We start from the raw sequence: 25,748 nt of genomic DNA on the forward strand, positions 1-25,748 counted from the left end.
AGGGAGCTGGCTGAGCCTGGGACTTTTGGGTACTGTTACATTTTTCAGGCTTTAGCTGTGCAGGTGCTTGCAGAGAAGTTGAGAGAAGCTGAGAGGGAGACAGGTTCAGAGTGTACAGTTTCCACTTTTTTTCAGCAGAACTTTCATAGAAAATTCACTGGTGGATTGATATTCTTCCCTCCACGCTTTTCATCGGAATATTTTACTTGAAATGATGGTGGCCTTTTCAGGGAACAAAGCTAGAATTATATCTAAACATTTGTGCTTAAGAAGTTCTCTTTAATTGTATTATGATTGTGTGCCGTTATATAATGTAGTGAAAGAGAGGAGCTTTATGGGAAAGGGTGAAGCATTGCAAGTGAGCTACTACTGTTTCTAAACTAACCAGTTTCTTGGACTGGTGAAATTAGTCTTTAAACTACAGTTTGCTAACAAGCCAGGATTTGAACCTTGGTTGTGTTAACAAACCATAGATCTACACCAGGACGTGAATCCTTGATGTCTCCTCACTGTAGGAGAGGGCAAAGGAAAGAGCATGGTCTCAAGGTTGCCTATTCTTCATGGTTTTAATGCTAAAATAATATATTTTTAAATCTCAGAAGACATAAATGTGGGAAGAATCTACTGTATATAATGTGTCAAACTTGGTCATTTCCATTATACTTGACTTATATAAATAGTCCTTGATGAGCTGGTTCAACAAGCATATATGCCGAGACAGTCTACATTATGAAACCACATTTAATTGTTTATGTTGGAGGTTACTCAAAGCTCAAATCTGCATATATCCACATAGAAACTCCTTATTTCCATTAGATTTGTACATATTTGCCATATCACAAACCTATTATTTTAAAAAAAATACAAGTCCTTATTGTACAAGTATTATTCTGCTATTCAAGAAGCACGAGGCCAAAATCCTCCCAAGTGTGTATTTGTTCTACGACTTGTGGCCAATGGTTTGGGGGAAATTAAAGAACCCAAACTGAAAGAAAGGACACTTCCTTGGAGATGTGCAAACAAAACAGAGACAAAATGAGATAGGTTCTGATTGAGATATATATGATGATAAGAACTGATACTTCCATAGATATTTCTGAAAGAGTGGCTGGTGCTTTCTCAATTCCACAGATGGTTTGTTTGCTTTTTTAAGGAAGGAAAAATGACAGGCAAAGCAAGCTTTTTCCATGGTTTTGCTGGTGCTTTTGCAAAGCAGCTTTGCTGTTATAAAGGTGGAGAGCTTCACAGTTTCATAAGCTTATGATCACACTCTAAAAATGTTTGGAAAGCAAGACAAAAGCTTCTTAAGAGCACATGGTCAACAAAAACAAAACAAAACAACTTGCCTAAGAAATCCATTGAGAATTAAAACCTCAGATGGTTTCAAACCTTGCGGAGGCCTGGCCCATCACTGTAACATGAGCCATTGCGACAACTTTTAATATAAATTTCATGTTGAGTTATTTGATGCACTAACTCCTGAGAAGAAAGTTCTGGCAGAAAAGGGATGATTTCCTTTTCAACTGTAAGATTTAGAAGGGATACTGTGACACGTATATCCTCAGCCGAATGACAGAGCTTCCTCTGAAGTTGATGACAGTGTTAACGGTGACCATCTCCAGGTCCAACTGAATCTCTCGTGGGCCCTTCAGAGGGCGAGTCATCACAAGAGTGGCACTGATGGGCCCAGTTTGCTAGATGGAAAACACAGAAAAGAAGGCATTGAGCTTCTTTAGACATTTATTTATTTACTTACAGTACTTATATTCCACCCTTCTCACCCCAAAGGGGACTCAGGGCAGACCACAGAACACATATATGGCAAACACTCAATGCTGATTATACAATGACAAGACAGACAACAGATAGAGGTATATTATTCAGGGTTTTCTCATCATTCGGCATCTTTTGGATGCTGTGCTTGGTTTCTTTGTAAACTTTCCTCCAAAATGCTGTTCCTAAAATACCTCCCTGCTTCATGTGGTTCTTATTCATCTACTCGCACTGCTATTTTCAATCCTCTAAGTGGGCAGAGGAGCTGGGCTGAAGGGCAAGAGCTCACCCTGACCTGCCCTCAAACTGTCAACCTTTCAGTTGGCAAGATTTACTGCAGCTGCAGTTGGTGATTAACCTGCTGTGCTAAAGCCAGACCACACATGGCATAGTCATTGATATACATGTTTGGGGTTGGCTAAGAACTATTTGAGAGTATCCAAATTTTCATGGGTAGTTTTTGCTAGTGATTGACGTTCACTTCACTTGAAGCTTTATCAAAATTTCAGGTCAAATGTTTCTGTATCCCCCCACCCCCTCCAGTACTATCCTCCCTTTGTCTTGGGGAAACACATTTGTAGTACATGGTATGAGGAAAATGAATCAAATCCACAGGGTAAGTGAAACGGCATGTGAAACTGGCATCTACTCTTATTGTTTCACCTGGGCAAAATAAGACACTTGTCAGGACAGAAATAAGTGTCAAACAGGAGAAAAGGAAGGAACAGCCCCATTCACACCAATAAGAATTGCTTATCCTCCTCTTCCTGTGTGCCATGTGTTTCTATCCCCCTTTGGCACCTCCTTTCCTTTACCCTGGGGAAACATATACTTGCAGAACACAGGAAGAGGAACCAAATCCACAGAGCTAGTGAAGCCTCTTACTTGCATGCACTTTACCTGTGTTGCAGCCAGGCAAAGGAAGGAAGGTACCGGGTTAAACATGCAGCATGCCCACCTCCCAAAATTTCCTCACTCCACTCTTGATCTGTTTAATATTCACATGGCAATTCCAAGTTTAGGGAGTGAAAGTGGCATTTCAAACTCACAAATAATCAAAACCTTGAATGTGAGACCCATGAAAGTGGAGGGAAGACTGTACTCTTTGGCTACTGAGAGGCTAAGCAACACAATACTGCTTATTGCTTGATTTGAATGTTTCATACAGCATTTAAAAAGAAAGACTGCCCTAGAATAAGTCAATAAATGGATAAAATACAAGATCCCATTCCAAATCACACTCACCCGCATATAGAATTCTCTGCCTTCATTTCCTGATTTGATTTGGAAGATATAATAGGCACCAGGATAGCGGGAAGTGGCTTGCATTTGAAATATATCAGAAGGCACTGTTCGTCCCGATACATCCATGTCTCTATACAAGATGGTGAAGGGCTGATCTCTACAACCAGGATTCTCAGCTGGGCACATACAGTGACTGGCAGAAAAAAATCATCACCATTTTCATTACAATTAATTTTTTATCATTACCAACAAAGTTCTGTAGTACCCTCAATTGCAATTCCACACATGAACATTCCCCTAGCAGATGGGTGAGACTGTTACTCTCATCATCACAGCTGACAGGATGATTGCGCAGTATTATGGTATACCTAAATTTGACTTACAATGCATTGTTTGGAAGAAAATATTAGCTGTATGATTAATAAGCATTTTATTTATTATAGTGACTTCACATACTTAGCCATTAACAAAATCTATTCACATAAAAACAGATGATTTGTTTGTGACAGATTACTGCTGCACAAGAAAGCTAAATGAATTTTCCTACTGAACAATTGTAAACCTTCACGGGTTAAAATCAGTTTGGATATGGCTTCTCTGTGGTTAAGATTACTTTTAAGGAAACAATAAAAGTCTTTTAAATTTATCGCATTCACCTGCCTAACCTTTTGATCTTGATGATTGGAATGATGTTTTCTCTTTCAATATGTTTGAAAGGGAAAATTTTTCTGGTATTTCTTCCTTTAGATAAAGTCTAGAATGTTTGGAGCAGCATAACATGACATTCTACAAATATCTCCAGACCATGACTTTTATATCCAGAGCTTGTGAATGTCTATAGAGATATTAAGATCATCGGGGAAGCCCTGCTCTTGGTCCCACCCCCCCTCGCAAGCGCGACTGGTGCGGATAAGAGAGAGGGCCTTTCAGTGGAGGCCCCTCAGCTGTGGAACTCCCTCCCCAGTGATAGTAGATCAGCACCTGTCCCTCCCAGCCTTATGAAGAAAAATAAAAAACTTGGTTGTGGGATCAGGCTTTCAGAAAATAGTTCAGTTAAATAATAGATTTGGAGTATGTCTGATGACTATGGAACAGCTTGGACTATGACTACGGATGGTGTGATTTTAATGTGGAATGTAATGTTTTTTAAATATCTAATATGTATTAATTTTTAACTGTAATATTTTGGAATTACATGTGTTTTACGGTATTGAATAATTGCCTCTGTCATAAGCCGCCTTGAGTCTCCTTTGGGATAGAGAAAGGCAGGGTATAAATAGTGTAAATAAACAAATATAGCTAATAGAAATGAGCAGAAAGTGCTTCCTTTTAGGATTTTCATGTTATATATGTACTCTACTTTATATTCTAGTATTATGTTGATTCTAAGATCCACACTCATTTCAGGGCCAGCAACACACACACAAATGTTATTTATGAATAATATATTAAAAAGCACCCTCAATTCAAAGCTGCAGCTAGTTTTTCAGGATGTTTGTTTGGGGTAAAAGTACAACTTAGAATTGATGAAATACAGTACATTTCATATTCATATGGAATGGAATGTCATGGTCTGAATGCTTGAATAAGACTCTGGAAGACCAGGTTTAAATACCACTCAGCCACTGCCTGACCTTGAACATGTCACATGCTCTAAGGCAGTGGTTCTCAATCTGTGGGTCCTCAGATGTTTGGCCTTCAACTCCCAAAAATCCTAACAGCTGGTAAACTGGCTGGGATTTCTGGGAGTTGTAGGATAAAACACTCCACTCCACCAGCTCCTTCAGAGTCAAGCCAGTCACTTCAAGGATACCATCCATCCATTTTGCCTTTGGTCTTCCCTTTTTCCTTCCATTTTCCCCAGCATAATTGTCTTTTCTAAGCTTTCCTTTCTTCTTATGATGTGCCCAAAGTACTTCATCTTTGCCTCTAATATCCTTCCCTCCAATGAGCAGTCGGGGCTTTATTTCCTGAAGTATGGACTGATTGGATCTTCTCGTGGTTCAAGGCATTCTCAGAATTTTCCTCCAGCATCACAGTTCAGAAGCGTCTATCTTCCTTCGCTCAGCCTTTCTTATGGTCCAGCTCTCACATCCATAGGTTACTATGGGGAATACCATTGCTTTGACTATGTTGATCTTTGTTGCCAGTGTCATGTCTCTACTCTTCACTATTTTATCGAGATTTGTCTTTGCTCTCCTTCCAAGAAGTAAGTGTCTTCTGATTTCCTAGCTGCAGTCTGCGTCTGCAGTAATCTTTGCACCTAGAAATACAAAGTCTGTCACTGCCTCCATATTTTCTCCCTCTATTTACCAGTTATCAATCAGTCCGGTTGCCAGAATCTTGGTTTTTTTGACGTTTAACTGCAACCCAGCTTTTGCACTTTCTTCTTTCACCTTGATTAGAAGGCTCCTCAGTTCCTCCTCGCTTTCGGCCAGCAAAGTGGTAATCACCTTCTTCGCTTCATGTTAGTTCCAGGAATGGCAATTGGATCACCAAAGCAGCAAAACCGGTTCCAAGCTGAATTATAGTGTCAGTATTGAAGTTCTCTTAGCCTCAGAGGAAGGCAATGGCAAATTCCCTTTGAATAAATATTTTCTTAGGGTCACAATAATTGGGAAAATACTTGAAAATAAAAGCAAATTGATGTTTTTTAACATTCTAATGTTTAATGGTTTAATATTTAATGCCAATTTGTTTCCAGGCACAATTCAGTTCTCTAGGCAGCCTCTGACAGAAGTTGACTGTAGAGTTGCACTGAAGGATCTAGATCAGTGGTTTGCAACTTGTGGGTCCTCAGGTGTTTTGGCCTGCAACTCCAAGAAATCCCAGCCAGTTTACCAACTGTTAGGATTTCTGGGATTTGAAGGCCAAAACATCTGGGAACCCACAGGTTGAGAATCACTGCTCTAGAGATTGCCAGAAAGGTGTTGTGCTGTTTCCATTTTTCGTGGGCTCTGCATCTCTAACTCCAGCAAACATGAAGAGATTACTGTATTGTGAAAAAAAATGTTTAAATCACAATTATAAAAACCATGACTTAGTAAGTATGCAATAAGCACATGCCACATGAAAAAAGCAAATGCCCTATTCTTCTAAGACAGTGGTTCCCAACCTTTGGTCCTCCAGATGTTTGGACTTCATCATCCAAATTTCCAAATGGCTGGTAAGCGGGCTGGGATGTCTGGGAGTTGAAGTCCAAAACACCTGGAGGATCAAAGGCTGGGAACCACAGTTCTAAAATATTACTTACTTTTCACTGATCAAGAGATAAGGCTCTTCACATCTTACTGGGTCTAGGCATTTGAATCCTCCTTGAATATTGAAGCACGTTTGTTGCAAGTTGCAAGTGTGATTCCCAACCTCACATTCGTTAACATCTGAAATAGAAAAATGTTTTTTAATCATGTATTTTAACATTCACACATAGTTGGTGTAAGTTGCTAGTGTGGCAGGATTTTTTTTTAGAAAACCTCGAGATGTGGATATGCAGATACACAGAGGTCCGGATATGCGGATCATTGCAAAAGTTTCATTCCTTGTCTTGGCCAGAGAAACTGTGCCCTCCACATGTTTCATGAAGTTTCTGGCACACAAACAAAGTTTTTGCCTTCTACTTAACTGTCACCTTCTTTTTAGGAACCGACCAATCAGGAACAAACATCTAAAATCTGGGAACAAACCTAGATAAAAAAAAACCCTGTGATTTTCGATTGCAGGGGGATACATACATTCGAAAATGCAGATATCTGGTTCAAAACCATGATATTCCCGCACCTGGAAATCTCGCATTTTTTGCCTTTTGTAGCAATTGCTTCTGTGTTTTCAGGGAACAGTGTCTTGTCACCCTCCTGTTTTCTATGGTAGCTCCTGGGATAAAGGTACTTTTGGCTTAAGTCCAGTTGCATCCTTAGTCACGGGGCTACTTATTTATTTATTTACTTCATTTCTACTCCGCCTTTCTTGATCCCGGAAGGGACTCAAGGCGGCTTACTAATCCAATTTAATGCTGCACAGATAAACAATAAAATACATCTCATCAAAATATAAAACAATCCAAACATATAAGCAATTAAAATATATATCAATCAATCAAACAAATTAAAAACCATCTAAAATACCAAGTCATGATCTCATATCCATAATCGTTTATCCAAATCCATATTTGTTCTGGTCTTTTGCTGTATCCCAGCAACTAATTGAACACCTTCTGTGTCCTGGCAGTCTCATCTTCTGGTACTATCTTTTATTTCATTTTGGATTGTCTCATCATAGGGTTTTCATAGCAACATACATTCAAAGGGGAGTTAGCATGCCTCCCTCTGCAGAGTATGAACCAGCATTAACTATCCTCCACCAGTAACACATACCCTCCGCTAGTGCTGCTACTCAGGAACTGTCTTGCTACTTTTTGTCTGGTTCCTCAAAAACTTGTGTGACATGGGAGACCCTTTCAGCAACAGTGTTACCATCAGCATAGCCTGATAGGATCATCCAGTCCCACCAGCAGAGAAACACATTATCATGGTGTGAAGGATATGATAGAAAAGAGGACTATAAAACAGCTTTTGGTTGCATAAAATTCAATTGCTTTTATTTTTAGAATGAGGATTGCCAAAAATGTATTAAAATCAGTTATGAGAAATTATGCAACATTTCTCCCCAATCTTCTTGTAGGGTGCCAACAGTGTACCAAGACCTGGCAGACTGAAAGGAAAGGGAGTAATAATTTATTTGCTAATTTTCCATGGCAACTGACTGAATAGCCCACAATGACTGATGGTGGCAGGAAGATTTCTAGAATATGTGGCAGTGGTAGAAGGCTAATATTTTTCACAGAGACAGTGCGTTTAGAAAGGGAAGGAAATGTAGTAAGTGAACAGAAGAAAGAGTCTTACAAGTTCCAGGTGGAAGTTGCTTGCTTTTGAGAGAAACCAATACTGTCTTAATGGTTAATAATATCTGATTGTGTGGTTGCTTGCTTTGCCATGATCCACATCTATATTTGTGCAAGGAAGAAAACTGATGAAAATGCCATAATTCCCAAGTGCTCTCTCTCTCTCTCATCCAAAAGGAAATTAAACCCTCCAGCAACTGCACCTGGGTTGCTTGGACAGTGACGAGTACCTAACAATGCATAGTTTTTGCACGCTCAAATCAGGCAGCATTGTGGCCAAAACACGGTAATCCCCAGGTAATTCTATTTTATGTTTATCCATTACTTGTGAAAAATGAATGTGAAGACTGATGGGAAGAGATGAGCATTTATCCTGCCAAAAGATCCAATCATACATGCCATCTGCCATTTAATTCTGTTATTTGGTAAGCTAGTATAGATTTGCCCCAAAAATAGAAATCCATATGTTTGTCTGGTTTTTGCCACGTCTGTCTTTGAATGTACCCAAACAGAAGGAAGACAGGGAAACTTTACATTGATGGTTCCCAACCTTTTTTTTAACCAGAGACCACTTGGACTAGGAACCACTTTGACCAGGGACCACTCTCCAACATTAGACCCAAAAGGGTTACAAATCAGTTTTGGTCAACTTTAGATTCGGTTTGGTTATTTGGGGTGTTGATTCAGAGACCACATCAGCTCTAGTTTCTGATACAGAGTTTATACCATCCAGTAGTCACCATCTTCTCGCCCACAGAAAACCATATTTAATAAGCCTTGGCACTATAAGAGGGTTTCACAAGACCAGTCACTCTCACTGCAACAGTGTAGTAACGGTGAGGCCACAGACCATATTTTAGTTCTTGCAGATCACTGGTGGTCCACAGGTCACAGGTTGGGAACCACTGCTTTATGTGGTGTGCATACATTAATACAATAATATGAAACAAGCTTTTCATTAGGCTTATTCACACTGGTTCATTCCATGCTACTGTATAAATGTACACACAACTCACAAAGAGGCCAGTCCAGAATGTACACTCCAGCAACCACTTCCATGATTAAGACTGTAATTTTCATCACAAATATTACACTCCCGTTTCTCCATTTTTGACATGTCCTTGCATGAGCTGCATTAAGATCACTACTGACCGAAAGGTCATGAGTTTGAAGCCAGCCCAGGTCAGAGTGAGTGTCCGACCAATTTGTGTAGCTTGCTGTCGACCTTTGCAACCCGAAAGACAGTTGCATCTGTCAAGTAGGAAATTTAGGTACTGCTTTTGTGGGGAGGCTAATTTAACTAATTTATGAGGCCATAAAAATCTCCAGCAAGCCTGCAAAGCATGAGGAAGCACTTCATCAGTGTCACAAATGGACAGTGAAGCAACACTGTGGCCAGAATACCCTCATTAAAAAAACGTTGGAATGTTAAATTGCCTCTGTGTCTGTCTATATATGTTGCATGTCTATGGCATTGAATGTTTGCCATGTATATGTACACTGTAATCCGCCCTGAGTCCCCTGTGAGGTGAGAAGGGCGGAATATAAATATTGTAAATAAATAAATAAATAAATAAATTGTTGCCTACAGAATTAAGCTTGTGCTGATTGTTTAAATACTATCACCCATCATACCAATGTACTAGGCTGACACAAGAAATGTCACCACTTGAGAGAAAGAGTGTGGTGATGGTTCATCTCAAGTTCATGAGCAGAACTGAGAGAAGCAGACACTGAAACATATATTATTACTGCTGTTGGGGTGGTGTTTTCTACTACACTAGTTTAAACTTGACATGATAAGTGACTTACATAGCTCTCCCCTTCATCAGAGAAAAATAGCAAAGGAATTCAAGCAAACAACTAGGAGTGTCCCAGTGCTCCCTACATAGTATTTGAGGCTGTCACTTTTCAAACTCATGCTTGGACCAGCCTAGGTGACTTATCGACACAGAGTCAATTTCTTTTCAAACTCTGGATGCACCTTCAGTGAAGAATTAATACAACTTGACATCTTGTTAACTGCCATGGCTCAATGCTATGGAATCCTGGGATTTATAGTTTACTGAAGCACCTGCTCTCTTTGACAGAGAAGAGTCAAGACCTTGTTAAACTACAACTGTCATGATTTTATAGCCTTGCGCTTTGGCAGTTAACAAGATGACAAGCTGTATTCTACAGCAAAGTTATACCCAAGGAAATGAAGATGACATGCTGGTCTTGACATTTTGCCAGGAAGGGGCTTTGGAAAACCAGGAGCCTCTGGCACACAAACCCACAAAAATATTTAAATAAACATGCCCTATACCAAGTTTAAATCCTATACAGAGCACAAGGGAAGGAAAACCTACTGAAAAGGAAGCAGAAGAGCAACAGCTTGGTTCTGCCAATAGTAAGTCAGTCAATACCTCTTTTCAGTTATACATGCCAGAGGCAAATACTCATAGATACACAAAGAATAGTGTCCTAGACTTGAACCATGGTTTCTAGCTAAAGTATTTTAATGCTTTCACAGCTGTCCAGAGCTCAGTAGTAAACAAGACCATGTTTAAATACAGTAATCTCTTTCTATCAAGTTAATTGGGAGGTTTGCCACTTCACAGTTGGAGTAGAAAAAAGGATTGGCATGGGACCTGTTGTGTGACCTTTTAAGTGCACTGCAGAAGTGTTCCTTACGCCAGAAAGCCTGTGACTTTTAATGATACCGCTCACATAGTTGCACAACAGCTCTAAACATGTATTTCTTACAATACACAGTGTGCCATTATTTCGTCATTACTTTCTCTCTTGAAAAATGGCTAATCCACCTTGTGTTTATTTGTTTGTTTTCAAAATACAGCTGGTTAAATGTTCTTACCCTGGCATCGGGTGTCATCAAGGAGAACATAACCAGCAGGACAAAAGCAGTAGTAACTGCCTGGCTGATTGACACATTCATGCTGACAAAGAAATTCTGAAAAGCTGCATTCATCCATATCTGCAAATGTAAAAAGAAAAAAGGTTAATTATTCATTCATGACAAGTTCTTTGATTATTATAGACCAATGTTTCCCAGACACTGCTCCTCTGTGTATATTTATTTATTTTTATATGTATTTATTTCAAGCATTTGTACCCCGTCCTTCTCACCCCTGAGAGGGGCTTTGGGGCGGCTTTAAAATAGGCAACCATTAGATGCCGAACATCAGATTAAACAATCATAATTAAACAACAATTATAAACAATTATAAACATTCAAAAATACATTTAAAATTTTTAAATTCTGCCAGTTTAAAATCATGATCCAGGATCAGTCCATTGCTGATCGCATAGGTCATTCTCATTCAATCGCCATTTCTTCGCTCAAAAACTTGATCCCAAAACCAAGTTTTCAGGGTTTTTCCCCACGAAAGGCTAGGAGGGAGGGAGCAGATCTGATATCATTTGGGAGAGATATCATTTCCACAGCTGGGGAGCCATCACTGAGAAGACCCTGTCTCTCGTTCCCATCGTGCTTGAAAGGGTGGTGGGACCAAGAGCAGGGCCTCCCCCGATGTTCTTAAACTCCTTGGTGGTTCAGAGAGGGAGATATGTTCGGACAGGTAAACTGGGCTGGAACCGTTTAGGGCTTTATAGGCTAAAGCCAGCACTTTGAATTGTGCTTGGTAGCAAATTGGCAGCCAGTGGAGCTGATGTAACAGGGGGGTTGTGTGCTCCCTATACCCTGCTCCGGTGAGCAATCTGGCTGGCATACATTAGACTAGTTGAAGTCTTCAAAGGCAATCCCACATAAAGTGCTTCAGCTCCCAGTATCCCAGAAGACATGGCAACCAGGACATCTGGGAGTTGGAGTCCAAAACACCTAGAGGGCCAGAGTTTGGGAATCAATGTTAAAGACAATGTAGGCATCTCTAGGCCAGTGGTTCTCAACCTGTGGGTCCCCAGGTGTTTTGGCCTACAACTCCCAGAAATCCCAGCCAATTTACCAGCTGTTAGGTTTTCTGGGAGTTTAAGGCCAAAACATCTAGGGACTTATAGGTTGAGAACCATTGGTCTAGGTCCTTCAGTGCAATTCTTCAACTGAAAGCTGACCATGGAGTCACACAGGAGATAATAGCAATTTATTCTATAGTCATCTTAACCACAGAGTTGTTTGGGAGAACCTAGCAATTTTTAGTATGTTCTCTCAAGAGAAAAGAATCAATTTTTTAAAATAAGGTTTTTCAATTTTTGTGTGGGTTCTGTGCCCCTAACCCAGTGGTTCTCAACCTATGGGTCCCCAGATGTTTTGGCCTTCAACTGGCTGGGATTTCTGGGAGTTGTAGGCCAAAACACCCGAGGACCCACAAGTTGAGAACCACTGCACTAACCCTAGCAAATGAGGAGGCCTGACATCAATTGCTATTCTTTGGTGGTATCCCATCCAAGTATTATTCAGGTCTGATTCGACTTCCATTCTAAGATCAGACAGGATCTGATGCCTTCAGGATATTTAGGCCCTGGCTCATACCTCCAACCCCACATACAAATCACTCATATTTTTGTGTTTGCCAATCTTCCCAAAGAACCCACTTCTTTAATGAAATTTAGGGACCTTCTTGTGCCAGAGTAAACATTCTCCCTCCTATCCTCATATTAGAAGTGGATTGCGTAAAATATGGCCAATGACATTATCATGCTAGGGCAATAAATAAAGTATTTCGCAACATGAGGATGATGAAGCAATCTTCCCAAACTTTTGATTGAAACCACATTTACATTTACATTTGAGAATATGTGCAAAACTTAGCTCCTCAAGATCTTCATAAGATAATAATAATAATAATAATAATAATAATAATAATAATAATAATAAAACTTTATTTATATATAGTAGTAATTCTAGCACTAAAACCAACTGAGCAGAAGGCAAGTTGCTTTATATCTTGGTCTCTTTTGGAAACAATGGGAAAGTAGAGATAGCCAAGGTAGTAAGCCACTTTTTTTCCCCTCAGCCTCCTGGACTTAAGCTTGCTTTGCTGAAGATTATTCTAGTAACTAAAAAACAAGCAGACGGGAACTCATTCTTTCTACATAAGCTAACCTTTATCAGCATACCATGCTGGAAGCACTGTAGCCAAGAGTGCAACTAATTAAATCCTTATTCTTTTACTGGATTGACACAAAAGGGATAGGTAGATGAAGTGGGTATGTGTATTAGATTGTAAACATGTGACCAAAACTTTTGTCTTTGAAAAATGAATTTTTAGCATAACAAGAGCAATTATATCAACACTTGGGCTAAACGCCTAGCACTGCTCATTTCTTAACAGATTAGAGAGATGGACCAAAACTAACAAAATGAAGTTCAATGGGGATGAAAGCAAGATATTCCACTTAGGCAGAAAAAATGAAATGCAAACATATGGAATGGGGGACCCCTGACTTGACAGCAGTACCTGTGAAAAAGATCTTGGAGTCCTTGTGGACAGTAAACATGAGCCAATAGTGTGATGCTGCAGCTAAAAAAGCCAATGGGATTTTGGTTTGCATAAATAAGAGTATAGTGTCTAGATCCAGGGCAGTCATGTTACCCCTCTACTCTGCCTTGGTTAGACCACATCTGAAATACTGTGTCCAATTCTGGACACTGCAATTGAAGAGAGAATGTGTCCAGAGGAGGGCAACTAAAATGATCAAGGGTCTGGAGAACAAGCCCTATGAGGAGAGGCTTAAAGAGTTGGGCATGTTTAGCCTGAAGAAGAGAAGGCTGAGAGGAGACATGTTGGCCATGTATAAATATGTGAGGGAAAGTCATAGGGAGGAGAGAGCAAGCTTGTTTTCTGCTGCCCTGGAGACTAGGACATGGAGAAATGGCTTCAAACTACAGGAAAGTAGATTCCACCTAAACATTAGGAAGAACTTTCTGACTGTGAGAGCTGTTCAACAGTTGAACTCTCTACACTGAAGAGTGGTGGAGGCTCCTTCTATGGAGGCTTTTAAACAGAGGCTGGATGTCCATCTGTTGGGGGTGCTTTGAACATAATTGTGCAGCTCTTAGCAGGGGGTTAGACTGGATGGCCTATGAGGTCTCTTCCAACTCAATGATTCTATGATTCTTTCTGCACTCCTTGCAAATATTACATGAAGTCAGACAGAAAAACATAGCTCGTAATGATTTGGGACAAATTAAGAAAACTCAATGGTTTGATCCTCAGTTGACATGCCAAAACTCAGTGTTTGGAATGAGATATATATACTTTTGAGACATTACAGGAAAAAGTGCTACTGTGAAGAGATTAAGACCAAGACAGAAGGCAGCTGTACCTTCTCAGATGCTGGCTCTTTGGTGTTGACTTCCTTCTTTAAAATGACCCAGGCGGTGCTATCCTGCCCCAATGAAGCTTGTTTCCACATACCATATGTTCCTTTTACTGTTAGGCAGTGTTTCCTCTCATGAAGGAAATTTATTTTTGAGAGCCTGAGTAGACTTTCTCATTTAACTAGGCACAAGGGACCTTTCCAGAACACAAACAGGCTTAACTAATCATTTTCAAATTAAACCCAATGTGTTAAGTGTTAAAACTGAAACAAACATAAAAGCACTAGCTATAGCCACATAATCTTTATTGCAGCCATATGCTTGACATCACTGACTGCTGTCATTATGGCCACTACTACGGATATATTTGTGCGCTCTCCATTTGCTGTGGTCTATCAAGCAAGCACAAAACCCCTGGCTATGTGATGCAGTCCAAATTAGCAGCTGATTCAATGCTTCAGTGCTACTAAAAGAACAACGTCCTTCACCAATGCACCAGAGGGCAGCAGACTAGCAGAAGGGATGAGCACCAGGTCACAGGCCCTATCACACTACATTGTCTTAGAGCTATGATTCCACTTTTACTCCCATGACAATCTTGATCCATAGTTTTTACTTACCAGTACAACTAATGCCATCAGCCTCCAATTCATAGCCAGGGTCACAGCGGCAAAGAAATGAGCCATATGTGTTCACACAGTTTTGAACGCAAGGGTTGTTAGCTGTACATTCATTCACATCTGTCAGAAACCAATACTTAGAATATGAATTCTTACATTTTCCACTTTACATTTAAAAGACAACGAGCCATTTTAAAGAGGAATTTGTTCATTTTGTGAAAAACATTATCTACATAGAATAGCTAATCCACAACACTGGCAAAACAGTATTTAATTACACAGTTCTTGTGGGTTTTTTCAGGCTATAGGGCCATGTTCTAGAGGCATTTCTCCTGAGGTTTCGCCTGCATCTATGGCAAGTATCCTCAGAGGTGAGGTCTATTTAATTACATTTTCATTTCATCATAATTTAAGGTAACACCTATTTAAATAGTATAAAATATCTGAAATCAGAATAAATTATCACTATACCACCAACGACTATGTGTTTATGTGTATGTGTATGTGTGCCCTTGTCGCCTGCTGACTTATGGCAACCCCACAAATTTCACAGGATTTTCTTAGGCAAGTAGTGATGTTCAAATATTTGAAGTCCAAAACACTTGGAGGGCCAAAGTTTGCCCATGCCTGATATAGAGAAATTATAGCTGATTTTTGCTGATGTTGAAAAGCATTTTCATAGGAGATTACTGTGTCAGGAAATAATATGCATTTGGCTCCCTTGGGCATTCTTTTTATACCTTATGGCAAATAGGATTTAATCCTGCTTTTCTGTGTCGAAATATCTCTGTATATAAGGCCAGAGTGCATTGTACACTTAAGGAAGTTATAGATAAGCTACCATCTACAAAAATCTTCTAATATGCAAACAAAGCTTCAAGCCTGGAAGAGCTCCATTTACCATGGTAACATCTTGAAAAGATTGTGCACGCTCTGCTTGGGATCAGACCAATAATGCAAACATAATTGAAGTGATTCCTGCAGGTGCTTCCTTGTTTATCTACTAATTTCAAGACACCAACTGTTTTAATCATAACGAAACCTGGCCAAAAACAGCAGGATGAAATGAGGGGAGAAAGGGCAATGTATAAAAGCCTGAGACTGCTACGCCTTGTAGACTTAACCCTCAAGATCATCTTTAATGGCTACATAGTTAGGAGATTCCCCCACTCCTTAGGGCAGCTTTGATAATTTTGCAGCCAGAACCAGAAGAACCAGAAGAAAGGAATCCCATCCCCTGCAAACCAAAAAATCTTAGTAACTTGTCTATAGTACAACACAGAAGCAGATACATGTATTAGGGCTATGTGTATTTTGTATTCACAACGGAAGATAATGAAATTTCTCAAAAGCTGAAGAAATTATTTTCATCTTTCTGTCTACATTGTAGAAGACATATGGTAGATGCAGTGTGCATGTGTGCGGGATACTTACAAACAAGCCTATAAGTACAGGGTACAATATTTGTGTCCTACTACCAGTAGTACGCTTCCCATAGATATCGGAGTGGCCACTAAGGGAACCAAAAGCCTTTGATTTGATCATATTATTTCTTTGTCACATCCTTAATACCTTGGCATGATCTTCCATCCTCATTCAAGATAAATCCTGGATTGCACGTACAGGAGTAGGACCCAGGTACATTGGCACACAACTGGTGACAGTAACCAAAGCGACATTCATCTATGTCTGGAAAAATGTGAATTATAAGTGAGTCAGAGTTTTATTTGTTATTGAGAAAAAGTGATAATCAATATGTTCACAGACACATCTATTCGCAGGCAGTATTTTCTAAAAAATATTGTAATCAGCCTTCCACATATGCAGATTTGCAAATTTGATTATTTATGGTTTTGACTGATTGATTATTTATGGTTTTGCTTTAGGAATCTCAAAGTTCTCCAGGTTGGCCATACCCTAGTTGACATTTATTTATTTATTTATTTGCAGCATTTATATTCCGCCCTTCTCACCCCGAAGGGGACTCAGAGCAGAACACATACATGGCAAACATTCAATGCTGTTAAACAGACAGGACAGACAACAGAGGTATGTGTCGGCATTTTCCCCAACTTTGGCATCCTGGAGGTTGTGCTCAATTCCAGCCACAGAGGGGTGCTATTGCTCCATCCTCTATGACGAAGAGCCCTTGATCACAGACTTCCTCCTTCCTTTGACTGCCGGCATTTTCTGGTATTTCCTTTTTATGGTGCTGTAAAATACATCCCTGCTTAATCACCCCTGACAGATTTGATTTGATTTCTGATGGCTGCATGCAACTTGCAAGCTGCCCATACCATATGTGATCAAGAGAGATAATGAACTGAACCTATTAATTCTGAGACTTTTCCTAACTGCGGCATCAATCAAATGAGCTCTTCTACTCCACCCATTTCACTGACCCCATACTCATTGTCCCCTCATGGAAACTTAATGTTCCACATCAAGGTATGTCCCCAACCCATTATGTTAAAAAAATCATTAAAATTCAAAGACAATACATTTATTTCACCCTACAGAATATCATACCTAAGCACTGGCCTTCTAAAAGCCAGTATCCTTCAGTGCAAGAGCAAGTATATCCTCCTTCTGTGTTGATACAGATTTGGGTGGGGTTGCACTGATGCGATTCAGATGCACATTCATCAACATCTGCAAAGCAGAAAACAATCAAGGGTTACATGAATATCTGGACATTGCTTTAACTATGATCAAGCATACAGAGGTTGCAACTGAGAAAGAAACAAAGAGGAATACTATTATGCATTTGAGTTGAATGGTCTCTGAGGAATTAAAAATAATTGACCATTGTACTACTCCATGCCAAGGTACTTATTGGACAAAAATTATTGGCAGTCCAGAGAAATATTCATCCAGCAGATGCTCCATATCCTTCAGAGCTCACAGTAACAGAAGTTGTTTCCACTTTCTTAGGTATTGTGTTACATCCACTCATTGCTTTCCTGATAAATAACATTTCTGAACTCATGCCAGCTGGGAATTGGTAACTCGTCATTTGTTTAAAAAGACTTCTCAAATCCTTTTTGCTCTCCAGGCACTAAGAGCTGTAGTTCCAAATATACTTCTAGCATGATGCTAAGCATGTTTCTTAGAAACATGTGCCTTGAGTGTAATGGAACTGATAAAACATTCATATACGTGTTTTAAAATGATCTGTTTAGCAAGCAAGCATGCATGCACTGGACTGAACTGAACTCCATGATTCTGCCCATTGAAGCCAAACTATGAGACATAAAATTTCTTGTTTCTATGTTTGACAAAGAGTTCTCTGAAGAGGATACATAATTTAAAACATGGCATTTGAATTATGGGCAGCATAATGCTGCTGTAAAATGCCAGGTCAGTAAATGGAAAAGCAACTGCCACCCAGGACTTGATTCTGAATGATCATGCTGACCTGGTCTGTATCATGGAGACCTGGCTGGATGAGACTAGTGGGGGGGTAGGGTAATCTTTCTCAGCTCTGCTTGCCATGTTTTTCTGTACACCAGAAGTCAATACCTGGGGGGTCGGGAGGAGCAGTGGTCTATCATGATTTTATACCCAATTAGGTTCCCCATCCCACAGGCAACAACATTTGAGTGTGTATACCTAAAGGTGGGTAGCCTGGACAGAATGGGGAATCTGTAGCTCAACAGTCTCCCTTCCTGAGCTAGCCAGGATGGTCTTATGGTTGCCACTGGAGTCTCAGTGGCTACTAGTGCTGGGAGACTTCAATATAAGGACAGGGCTGAGAGTGCCCTGTCAGGAGTAAGTCAGGACTTCATGGCCTCCATGATAACCATAGGTCTATCCCAAGTGGTGTCTTGTCCTACCCATGCTGCTGGGCACACTTTGGACCTTGTTTTCTGGGCAGGATGGGATGATGGTGATGTTTAAGGCCTGACTATGGAACAAAGACAGCTTTGGTCCTCTTGGTGGATGACCTCCGTATGGAACTGGACAGGGGAAGTGTGTTCCTGTTGGTCTCCTGGACCTCTTTGCAGCTTTCAATACCATTGACTGTGGAATCCATCTAGGCCATCTCGTTAGGATGAGACTTGGAGGCACTGGTCAGGACAGCTCTCTTCAATTTACAGTGGCTTTGTTCCTTCCTGGAAAGCCATACCAAGAAGGTGGTACTGGGGAACTCCTGTTCAAACTCCTGGCTATTGACCTGTGGGGTTTCTCGGGTTTCTCAGGGTTCTGCCCCCCCCCCCCCAATGCTTTTTAACATGTACATGAAACTGCTGGAGTGAGATGCCACCTATATGCAGATGACACCCATCTAAACTGAGCTATCTTGACCCTAAACTAATGTTTTGATGGGAATGAACAAATTGAAGCTTAATACAGACAACACAGAGGTGTTCCCAGTCAGTTGGAAAGCAGATCAGGGAATTGGGACCAGTCTGTGTTGAATGGAGTTACACTCTCTCTGAAGAAACAGGTCCGCAGTTTGGGGATAGTCCTGGAGGCCCGGGTATCTGCAGTGGCCAAGAGGGCATTACACAATTAAAACTTGTTCACCAATTGCACCCATTCCTTAAGAGGCTGGATTACTGTAACGCGCTGTACATGAGGCTGTCTTTGAAGAGTGGTCCAAAGAGATGCAGCCAGATTGCTAAAGGGCTGACAACCTCCACCTCCACAGTTGCAGCAGCTCGACTAGTTTCTGGGCACAATTTGAAGTGCTGGTGAAGACATTTAAGGCCCTATACGGCTCAGGGTCAGGCTATTTGGCTGACTGCATTTCATTGTACAAGCCTGCCTGGGCCCCGAGATCCTCAGGAGAGGCCCTTCTCTCTCTCTCTCTCTTGAAAATTTTGTTTATAAATTTATCAAACAAAATGTGTAAGCATACATTCTTTTTACAACATCTTAGACAGAAGAGTATGTCATATTATATACAATCTAACAGTATAAAAAATTAAAAACATCTTTAAGCATATTTCTTATCATTTTTTAAAACTTTCCATTACAACTTATACTACGTATACCTCTACCACACACCTTTTATCTACTTTTTAAATTTTTAAATAATTTTTAAATTTTTAAATTTAAAGTTTTACAATAATTTTTTATTTTTTAATACCATTGATGTTTAATTCTGTTTTAATGTTTGTATATTTGTAGATTTTAAATTATATTGAAATGCTTTTAATGTAAGCTGCTCTGAGTCTCCTTTGTGGAGAGAAAAAGTGGGGTAAAAATGTAATAATAGTTTAATTGGGTATTTTTTTGTTCCTGGTGCAAGCAAAAACTGGATTAGAGACCTGTTTCTGTTAATGTTTGTGAACTAGAGGTATTCACTGCAGCACCAGAAGACAAGCTGATGATAATATCCGTGGATGGTGCTATGAAACTGCAGTTCAAGGAACAGTCCCTTTCAAACTTCTGAGTTGATTTACAAACAGAATTTCCAGAACAATCAAAGGTGGCTATTAGTGCCTTGTATAACAACATACTAGTGTGAAAAATCACACTCTCCTCACATTTATTTTAAAACTATCTGAAATACAGAACTTAGAATACAAATTTCAGCTATTATTATTTATTATGTTGATTATATTTATATTTATTATGTTTATTTATTTGTTACAATGCTGGTAACTGAAATGCAGCACCAGCCTTCTCATTAATCAATTAACAAAATAATATTAGGCAGTGGAATCATTTCATTAAAAGTATTACAAGGAGGTGTGCCTGCATTTTCTGATTTCTCCCTCCTCTACAGATCTGAAAAACCTTGATAAGCAACTCTAAAAATATATATTTGTTGTCCTTTAGGGTTTTAAATCTTGAGTTAAGTCTTGATGGTCCCTGGTAAGGAAAATAACCACTGCCGTGTGCCATAACTGCAAAAAGGAGAGAGAGCTGCAGCAGCAACAGCAACAGCTGCTGTACATTTCCTTGCCTCCTTATATTGTACATCTGTTACTTTATAATGTCAAATCAAAGCAGGTGATAAAGATGAAATGAAACAGGAAAATATTCGATATGCCCATTCCAGTAAAACATAGCATCATGTTTTAGCTTTACTGGCTACATTGGACTGTAGGGGGGAAAACATATAAGTGCTCCAAGGACATTCTTTGGCACGTTATTTTGTTCCTTGGAAAATTTCAAGCAAGCGCAAATGGACTAGAGGGTATTACAAAAACAACTCTTCCCTATTCAATTCCATAGTATATTATATAAATATGGGAATAAATTGCTTAGTTTTGTGCTGCCCACTGATTTGCTTCCAAGTTCTTTTGCTGCAAATATAACCAGATTAACATTTGACAATTTTCTACTGCTTTCCAACTTCAATATCTGGGATAAGGATTAAATAATGTCACTATTGGTACTGGAATTTCAGCACAACACACATGTAACACTACAAAACTCAGGGTCTTTTATTCATACCACATAATTTGGAAATCAGGTGTTAGTGTGTGATACCAGATTTTGGGTGCAGAATTGTGAACATCTGGCCACAAACAAGAGCATGAGACATGTAAGACGATTGGCTTATGAAAATAAGTGAACTTGTGGAAATAGGTACACTTACTACATTGATTAAGTAGAAACCTCTAACTAGTTTTAAGAAAGACTGGGGTCCATTTATTATGTTCTTCCAGCAAAGATGGGGCCAAATATCCATCACTGTTTTTTTCGGACTAGAGGTATGTTATTATGTGGGGAAAGAATGTACCAATGGTCCCTTTTCACTATACCAATGGTTCCAAACCTGTGGGTCCCCAGGTGTTTTGGTCTACAACTCCCAGAAATCCCAGCCAGTTTACCAGCTGTTAGGATTTCTGGGAGTTGAAGGCCAATACACCTGGGGACTCACAGTTTGACAACCACTGCACTAAACATATGTAGAAAACGGAGATAATATAACCACCAGAAAAAGAATGTAAAACCCTTAGATGCAATAACATAGAGAGTTTGTAGTTTTTAGGGGTTTTTAGATGTTTAGGATATACATTAGAGTCTCACTTATCCAACTTTTGCTCATCCAACATTCTGTATTATCCAATGCAGTCCGCCTCCCGCCTGGATCTACAGCTGTTTCAATACATTGCGATATTTTGGTGCTAAATTCATAAATACAGTAATTACTACATAATGTTACTGTGTAATGAACTGCTTTTTCTGCTGATTTGTTGCAAAACATGATGTTTTGGTGCTTAATTTGTAAAATCATAACATGATTTGACAATTAATAGGCTTTTCCTTATTCCCTCATTATTGTGGGGATTTGTAAAAAGGCACCATGATGTAATGGGTTGACTGAAAGTCATGTGTCGGCAGCTGATTGGCTGAGCATGTCAGGAGCCAGAATTCTGATTGGCTACTGTCTCTAGCTTGCTGCTGAGAGAAACGGTTTTAACTGCCACTTTCACCTCAGAGAGTGAAGAGAGCGCTGACTGGAAACAGCCAGGAAGTAAATGTCTGCCAACTCTCTGAAGTCTGATAATTTCTAAGGCATGAAGCATATTTTAAAGACTGTTTAAAATGGCTGTTTATGCCCTCTGTTCTCTGTAAGAATTCAGAGAGACTGCTGTATATATTGTTGCTCTGTTTGACCTTGTGAACTGAAGTAAAGTTGCTGTTACTTGTTACACAAATCTGAGTGACACATTATTACAATGCAAGGTATATTTTGGTTCAGAAACAGCAGTAAAACTCCTGTTTATTTACATTTACAACCTCTAACAATTATCCACCATTTTTGTTTATCTAACGTTCTGCCAGCCTGTTTATGTTGGATTAGTGAGACTCTACTGTAGTAGTGTTCTAGAAATAGTATTTTAATCATTTGTTGTTTCGTTTTTTGCATGTAGGCTTTGTTTTAATCTATCTTAATAAAAATGTAATCATAAAGTCAAGTACTAATAGAGAGGAGGTGGCAATAAGAAGATCAGCTTCTTCTTCTCTGCATTAGGCAGTGAGAGAATCTCAACCCCTCACAAAACGTTTTTTTCCCTTGGACATCTAATAAAAATACATAATATTACTTCATCAAACAAGTTTTGAACAATAACAGACTCTAAATTATCACATTACAGTTTTTACCTACTTTATTGCATCTCTCCTCCTTCAAACGCCCCATTGCTTTCTTTGCAAGGAGCTGTGCAAAACAGACTTCAATTAGACTTTCCTAGAACTAGTAAACTTGCAGAACTGTAACTCTGACATAGGGAACTGAAAAATAAATGTTCACAAATGTCAGCCATGAGTGTGATGTGTCAATTCGCTTTGTGGTCTGTTTGTTTTATACCCAGGTGCATCTGGTAAGCCAAAGCAAACACGAAATGCTGACAATTAATCCAGCAGGGACGGTTCCATATGTGTTGCTCACCTCTCTAGGAAGCTTGGAGAAATCATTAGTGGAAAGAAACAAAACAGCCAATTTCTCCAAATGGTGATCAATTTACATTCCCGCTAATGCATGAACTTCTTGACGGTACATTTGAACTGAGTCATTGAATACTTTGTTCCAAGGCTTTTGGAAAGCCAATAACATAGGAAATGCATTTGAGAGCACATTTTTCCACTGCTCTTAAAAATATCAAATCTGTCTTCACCCTTACAATGTAATATTGTGTTTCAAATTAATTTCTATATGCAAATGTGGCATATAGAAATTATCCAGCTTATCCAGCACAAAGAATTGGACAGGTGGAAGCAGGTGTCTCCCACATCATTTGAGGAAGATGATTGCAGGCTTTAAGGGAGCTAAATAGGTCCAGCACCTTGGATAGTTTCTTTAAAACTCACCTAAACCTGAAATGGATTTATTTCCCCAGTGATATGTAAGCTACAAACCGTCCCCAGCAGGCATGTAAACTGGGGGGGGAGGGGGGGGCTTGAAGGGCTTCAGCCCCCCCCCCCCCCCGAAATTCTCATGGTGGTTCACGAAAAGGCCTTACTGGTGCATTATTTAAACTGTTATGTTTATTCATATCATGATCTGATCACCATACTCAATATATCCTATATGCATGGGAGTATTGGCGTAAGGATACAAAAGGTTTGCTAGGCTAGACCCTCTTTCACTCAGACTCAGCCCCCCCCCCCCGTGAAACTCAGCCCCCCCCCCTCCCCAAAACGAAATCCTGGCTACAGGCCTGGTCCCCAGTAGGGCTTCAGAAGAGCATCTTATTCTTGAGTAAAATTTTAATATAATTAAGGCTCAGGCAGGTTGATACAGAAAAAGGCACTCATAAGTACCGTATTTGGATCCCAGACTATTTAAAAAATGACTGGTAAATACCAGTATCTTGGATTACACCTGGAAGCAAAGTGACAACAAGATCAATTTGTGGAATAATGTGAATCTGTCATAATTCTGGCAGCCAGGATCTGCATTAACAAGACATCCTGTTTTAGATTTTAGAGCAGACTTAAGTATAACATAATTAAATCAGTATAGACTATTTTCATGGGAGCAGTGGGTTAAACCGCTGAGCTACTGAGCTTGCTGACTGAAAGGTCACATGTTCAAATCTGAGGAGTGGGGTGAGCTCCCACTGTTAGCCCCAGCTTCTGCCAACCTAACGGTTCAAAAACATGCAAATATGAGTAGATCAATAGGTACTGCTTCAGTGGGAAGGTAATGACACCATATAGTCATGCCAGCCACATGAACTTGGAGGTGCCTATGGACAACGCCGGCTCTTTGGCTTAGAAATGGAGATGAGCACCAACCCCCAGAGTTGGGCACAACTGGACTTAATGTCAGGGGAAAACATTTACCTTTACCTAGACTATTTCCAATCCTTTTCCTCATAATTCTGAAAGATGAGGGTTTTTTTTTCTTCACATGGAAGCCAATGTGAAGATGAGCAGCAATAATCAAGCCACAATGAGTAGCTACCATATGACATGATAAAACTGTTTGTTCCTGGCAGACTCCTACATCTTTGCCAACTTCATAGCAAACAATTCTGGAACATGTGGTCATATATCTAACAAGGAATGATAGTCATGGGCACAATGTCCCTTCAAATATGTTGACTGTTGAACAATAATACAAGACACAGAAATTCATATCAGGTCTCTGGTTGTCAGCCCAATACCACTTTCTTGCTCTTTCTCATCCTAGGTATTGTGAGACACATTCATCCTGCAAAATCACCCTATTTGGCCAACACAAATTCTTCTAAACACCAGTGCCTGAGACTGGAAAGGGTCAGGAGAGTGATCGTTATGGGACTCAAGGTACGTTTGGCATCAAGTGGAGCAGAAAACAAAGCCAACTCAGGATCCAGCCAAAATGCAAGGCGCTGTCTGAGTCTACTTTACTAGCACTTTAGTTTCTAAAGATATTTTTAGCCCTTGATTTCTGCATCTGCTATACTTTTTGAGATAAGGAGACCACAACTGTACACATTATTCCACATGAGATATTCAGAACTGTAGATGTTATTCTACAGTGTTGACCTTGGCCAGGTTCCCAAGTAAAAGTTCTTCTTTGGGTACAAACTGAGCTGCCTCTGATTGTACATCTCAGCTTGTTTGTGGACCTGTATATCTCCAGTTCATTGGACCCGAAGTTTAGTTTACTGAGATTATAAAGTCTTGAATCATAGACTATATTTTGTTTTTGGTAAATATATAATATACTCTTCCACTAAATATAAAAAAATACAGTAGCACTTTCTTTGGAAACCAGTAAACACACAATAGATTCTCCATCCATAATGTGGGAGAAACCAGCTGTGAATGGGCCTTATATAATGTTTTATATTGAATGTTTTTATATTGAATTTTTTATATTGTGTATAAACTGTTTTAAATTATAAGTCGCTCGGAGCACCTTGGTGGAGAGTGACTAATTAAGAAATAAAGTGATGATGATGATGATAAGTAGTACAACGAAAGCTTTTCTCCTATCTTTTTAATCTCCCCTTCTTAAGAGGGGCCCCGCTGGAAG

General features: G+C 39.6%; 1 protein-coding gene across 1 annotated transcript in view; it reads right to left on the reverse strand.

Annotated features, from left to right (window-relative positions):
- Positions 1-723: 723 nt before the first annotated feature.
- Positions 724-25,748, reverse strand: part of FBLN5 (fibulin 5) — a 67,572-nt gene continuing 42,547 nt past the window's right edge. Inside the window, exons 5-11 of the mRNA XM_060756619.2 lie at positions 17,345-17,467; positions 16,388-16,504; positions 14,816-14,935; positions 10,773-10,892; positions 6,272-6,398; positions 3,019-3,211; positions 724-1,694 (exon numbers count right to left, since the gene is read on the reverse strand). Coding sequence (XP_060612602.2) covers positions 1,533-1,694; positions 3,019-3,211; positions 6,272-6,398; positions 10,773-10,892; positions 14,816-14,935; positions 16,388-16,504; positions 17,345-17,467 — 962 coding nt within the window. The 3' untranslated portion in view covers positions 724-1,532. The remainder of the gene's footprint in view (positions 1,695-3,018; positions 3,212-6,271; positions 6,399-10,772; positions 10,893-14,815; positions 14,936-16,387; positions 16,505-17,344; positions 17,468-25,748) is intronic.

Source organism: Anolis sagrei, chromosome 1 (genome assembly GCF_037176765.1).
Source record: "Anolis sagrei isolate rAnoSag1 chromosome 1, rAnoSag1.mat, whole genome shotgun sequence".
NCBI lineage: Eukaryota > Metazoa > Chordata > Lepidosauria > Squamata > Dactyloidae > Anolis > Anolis sagrei.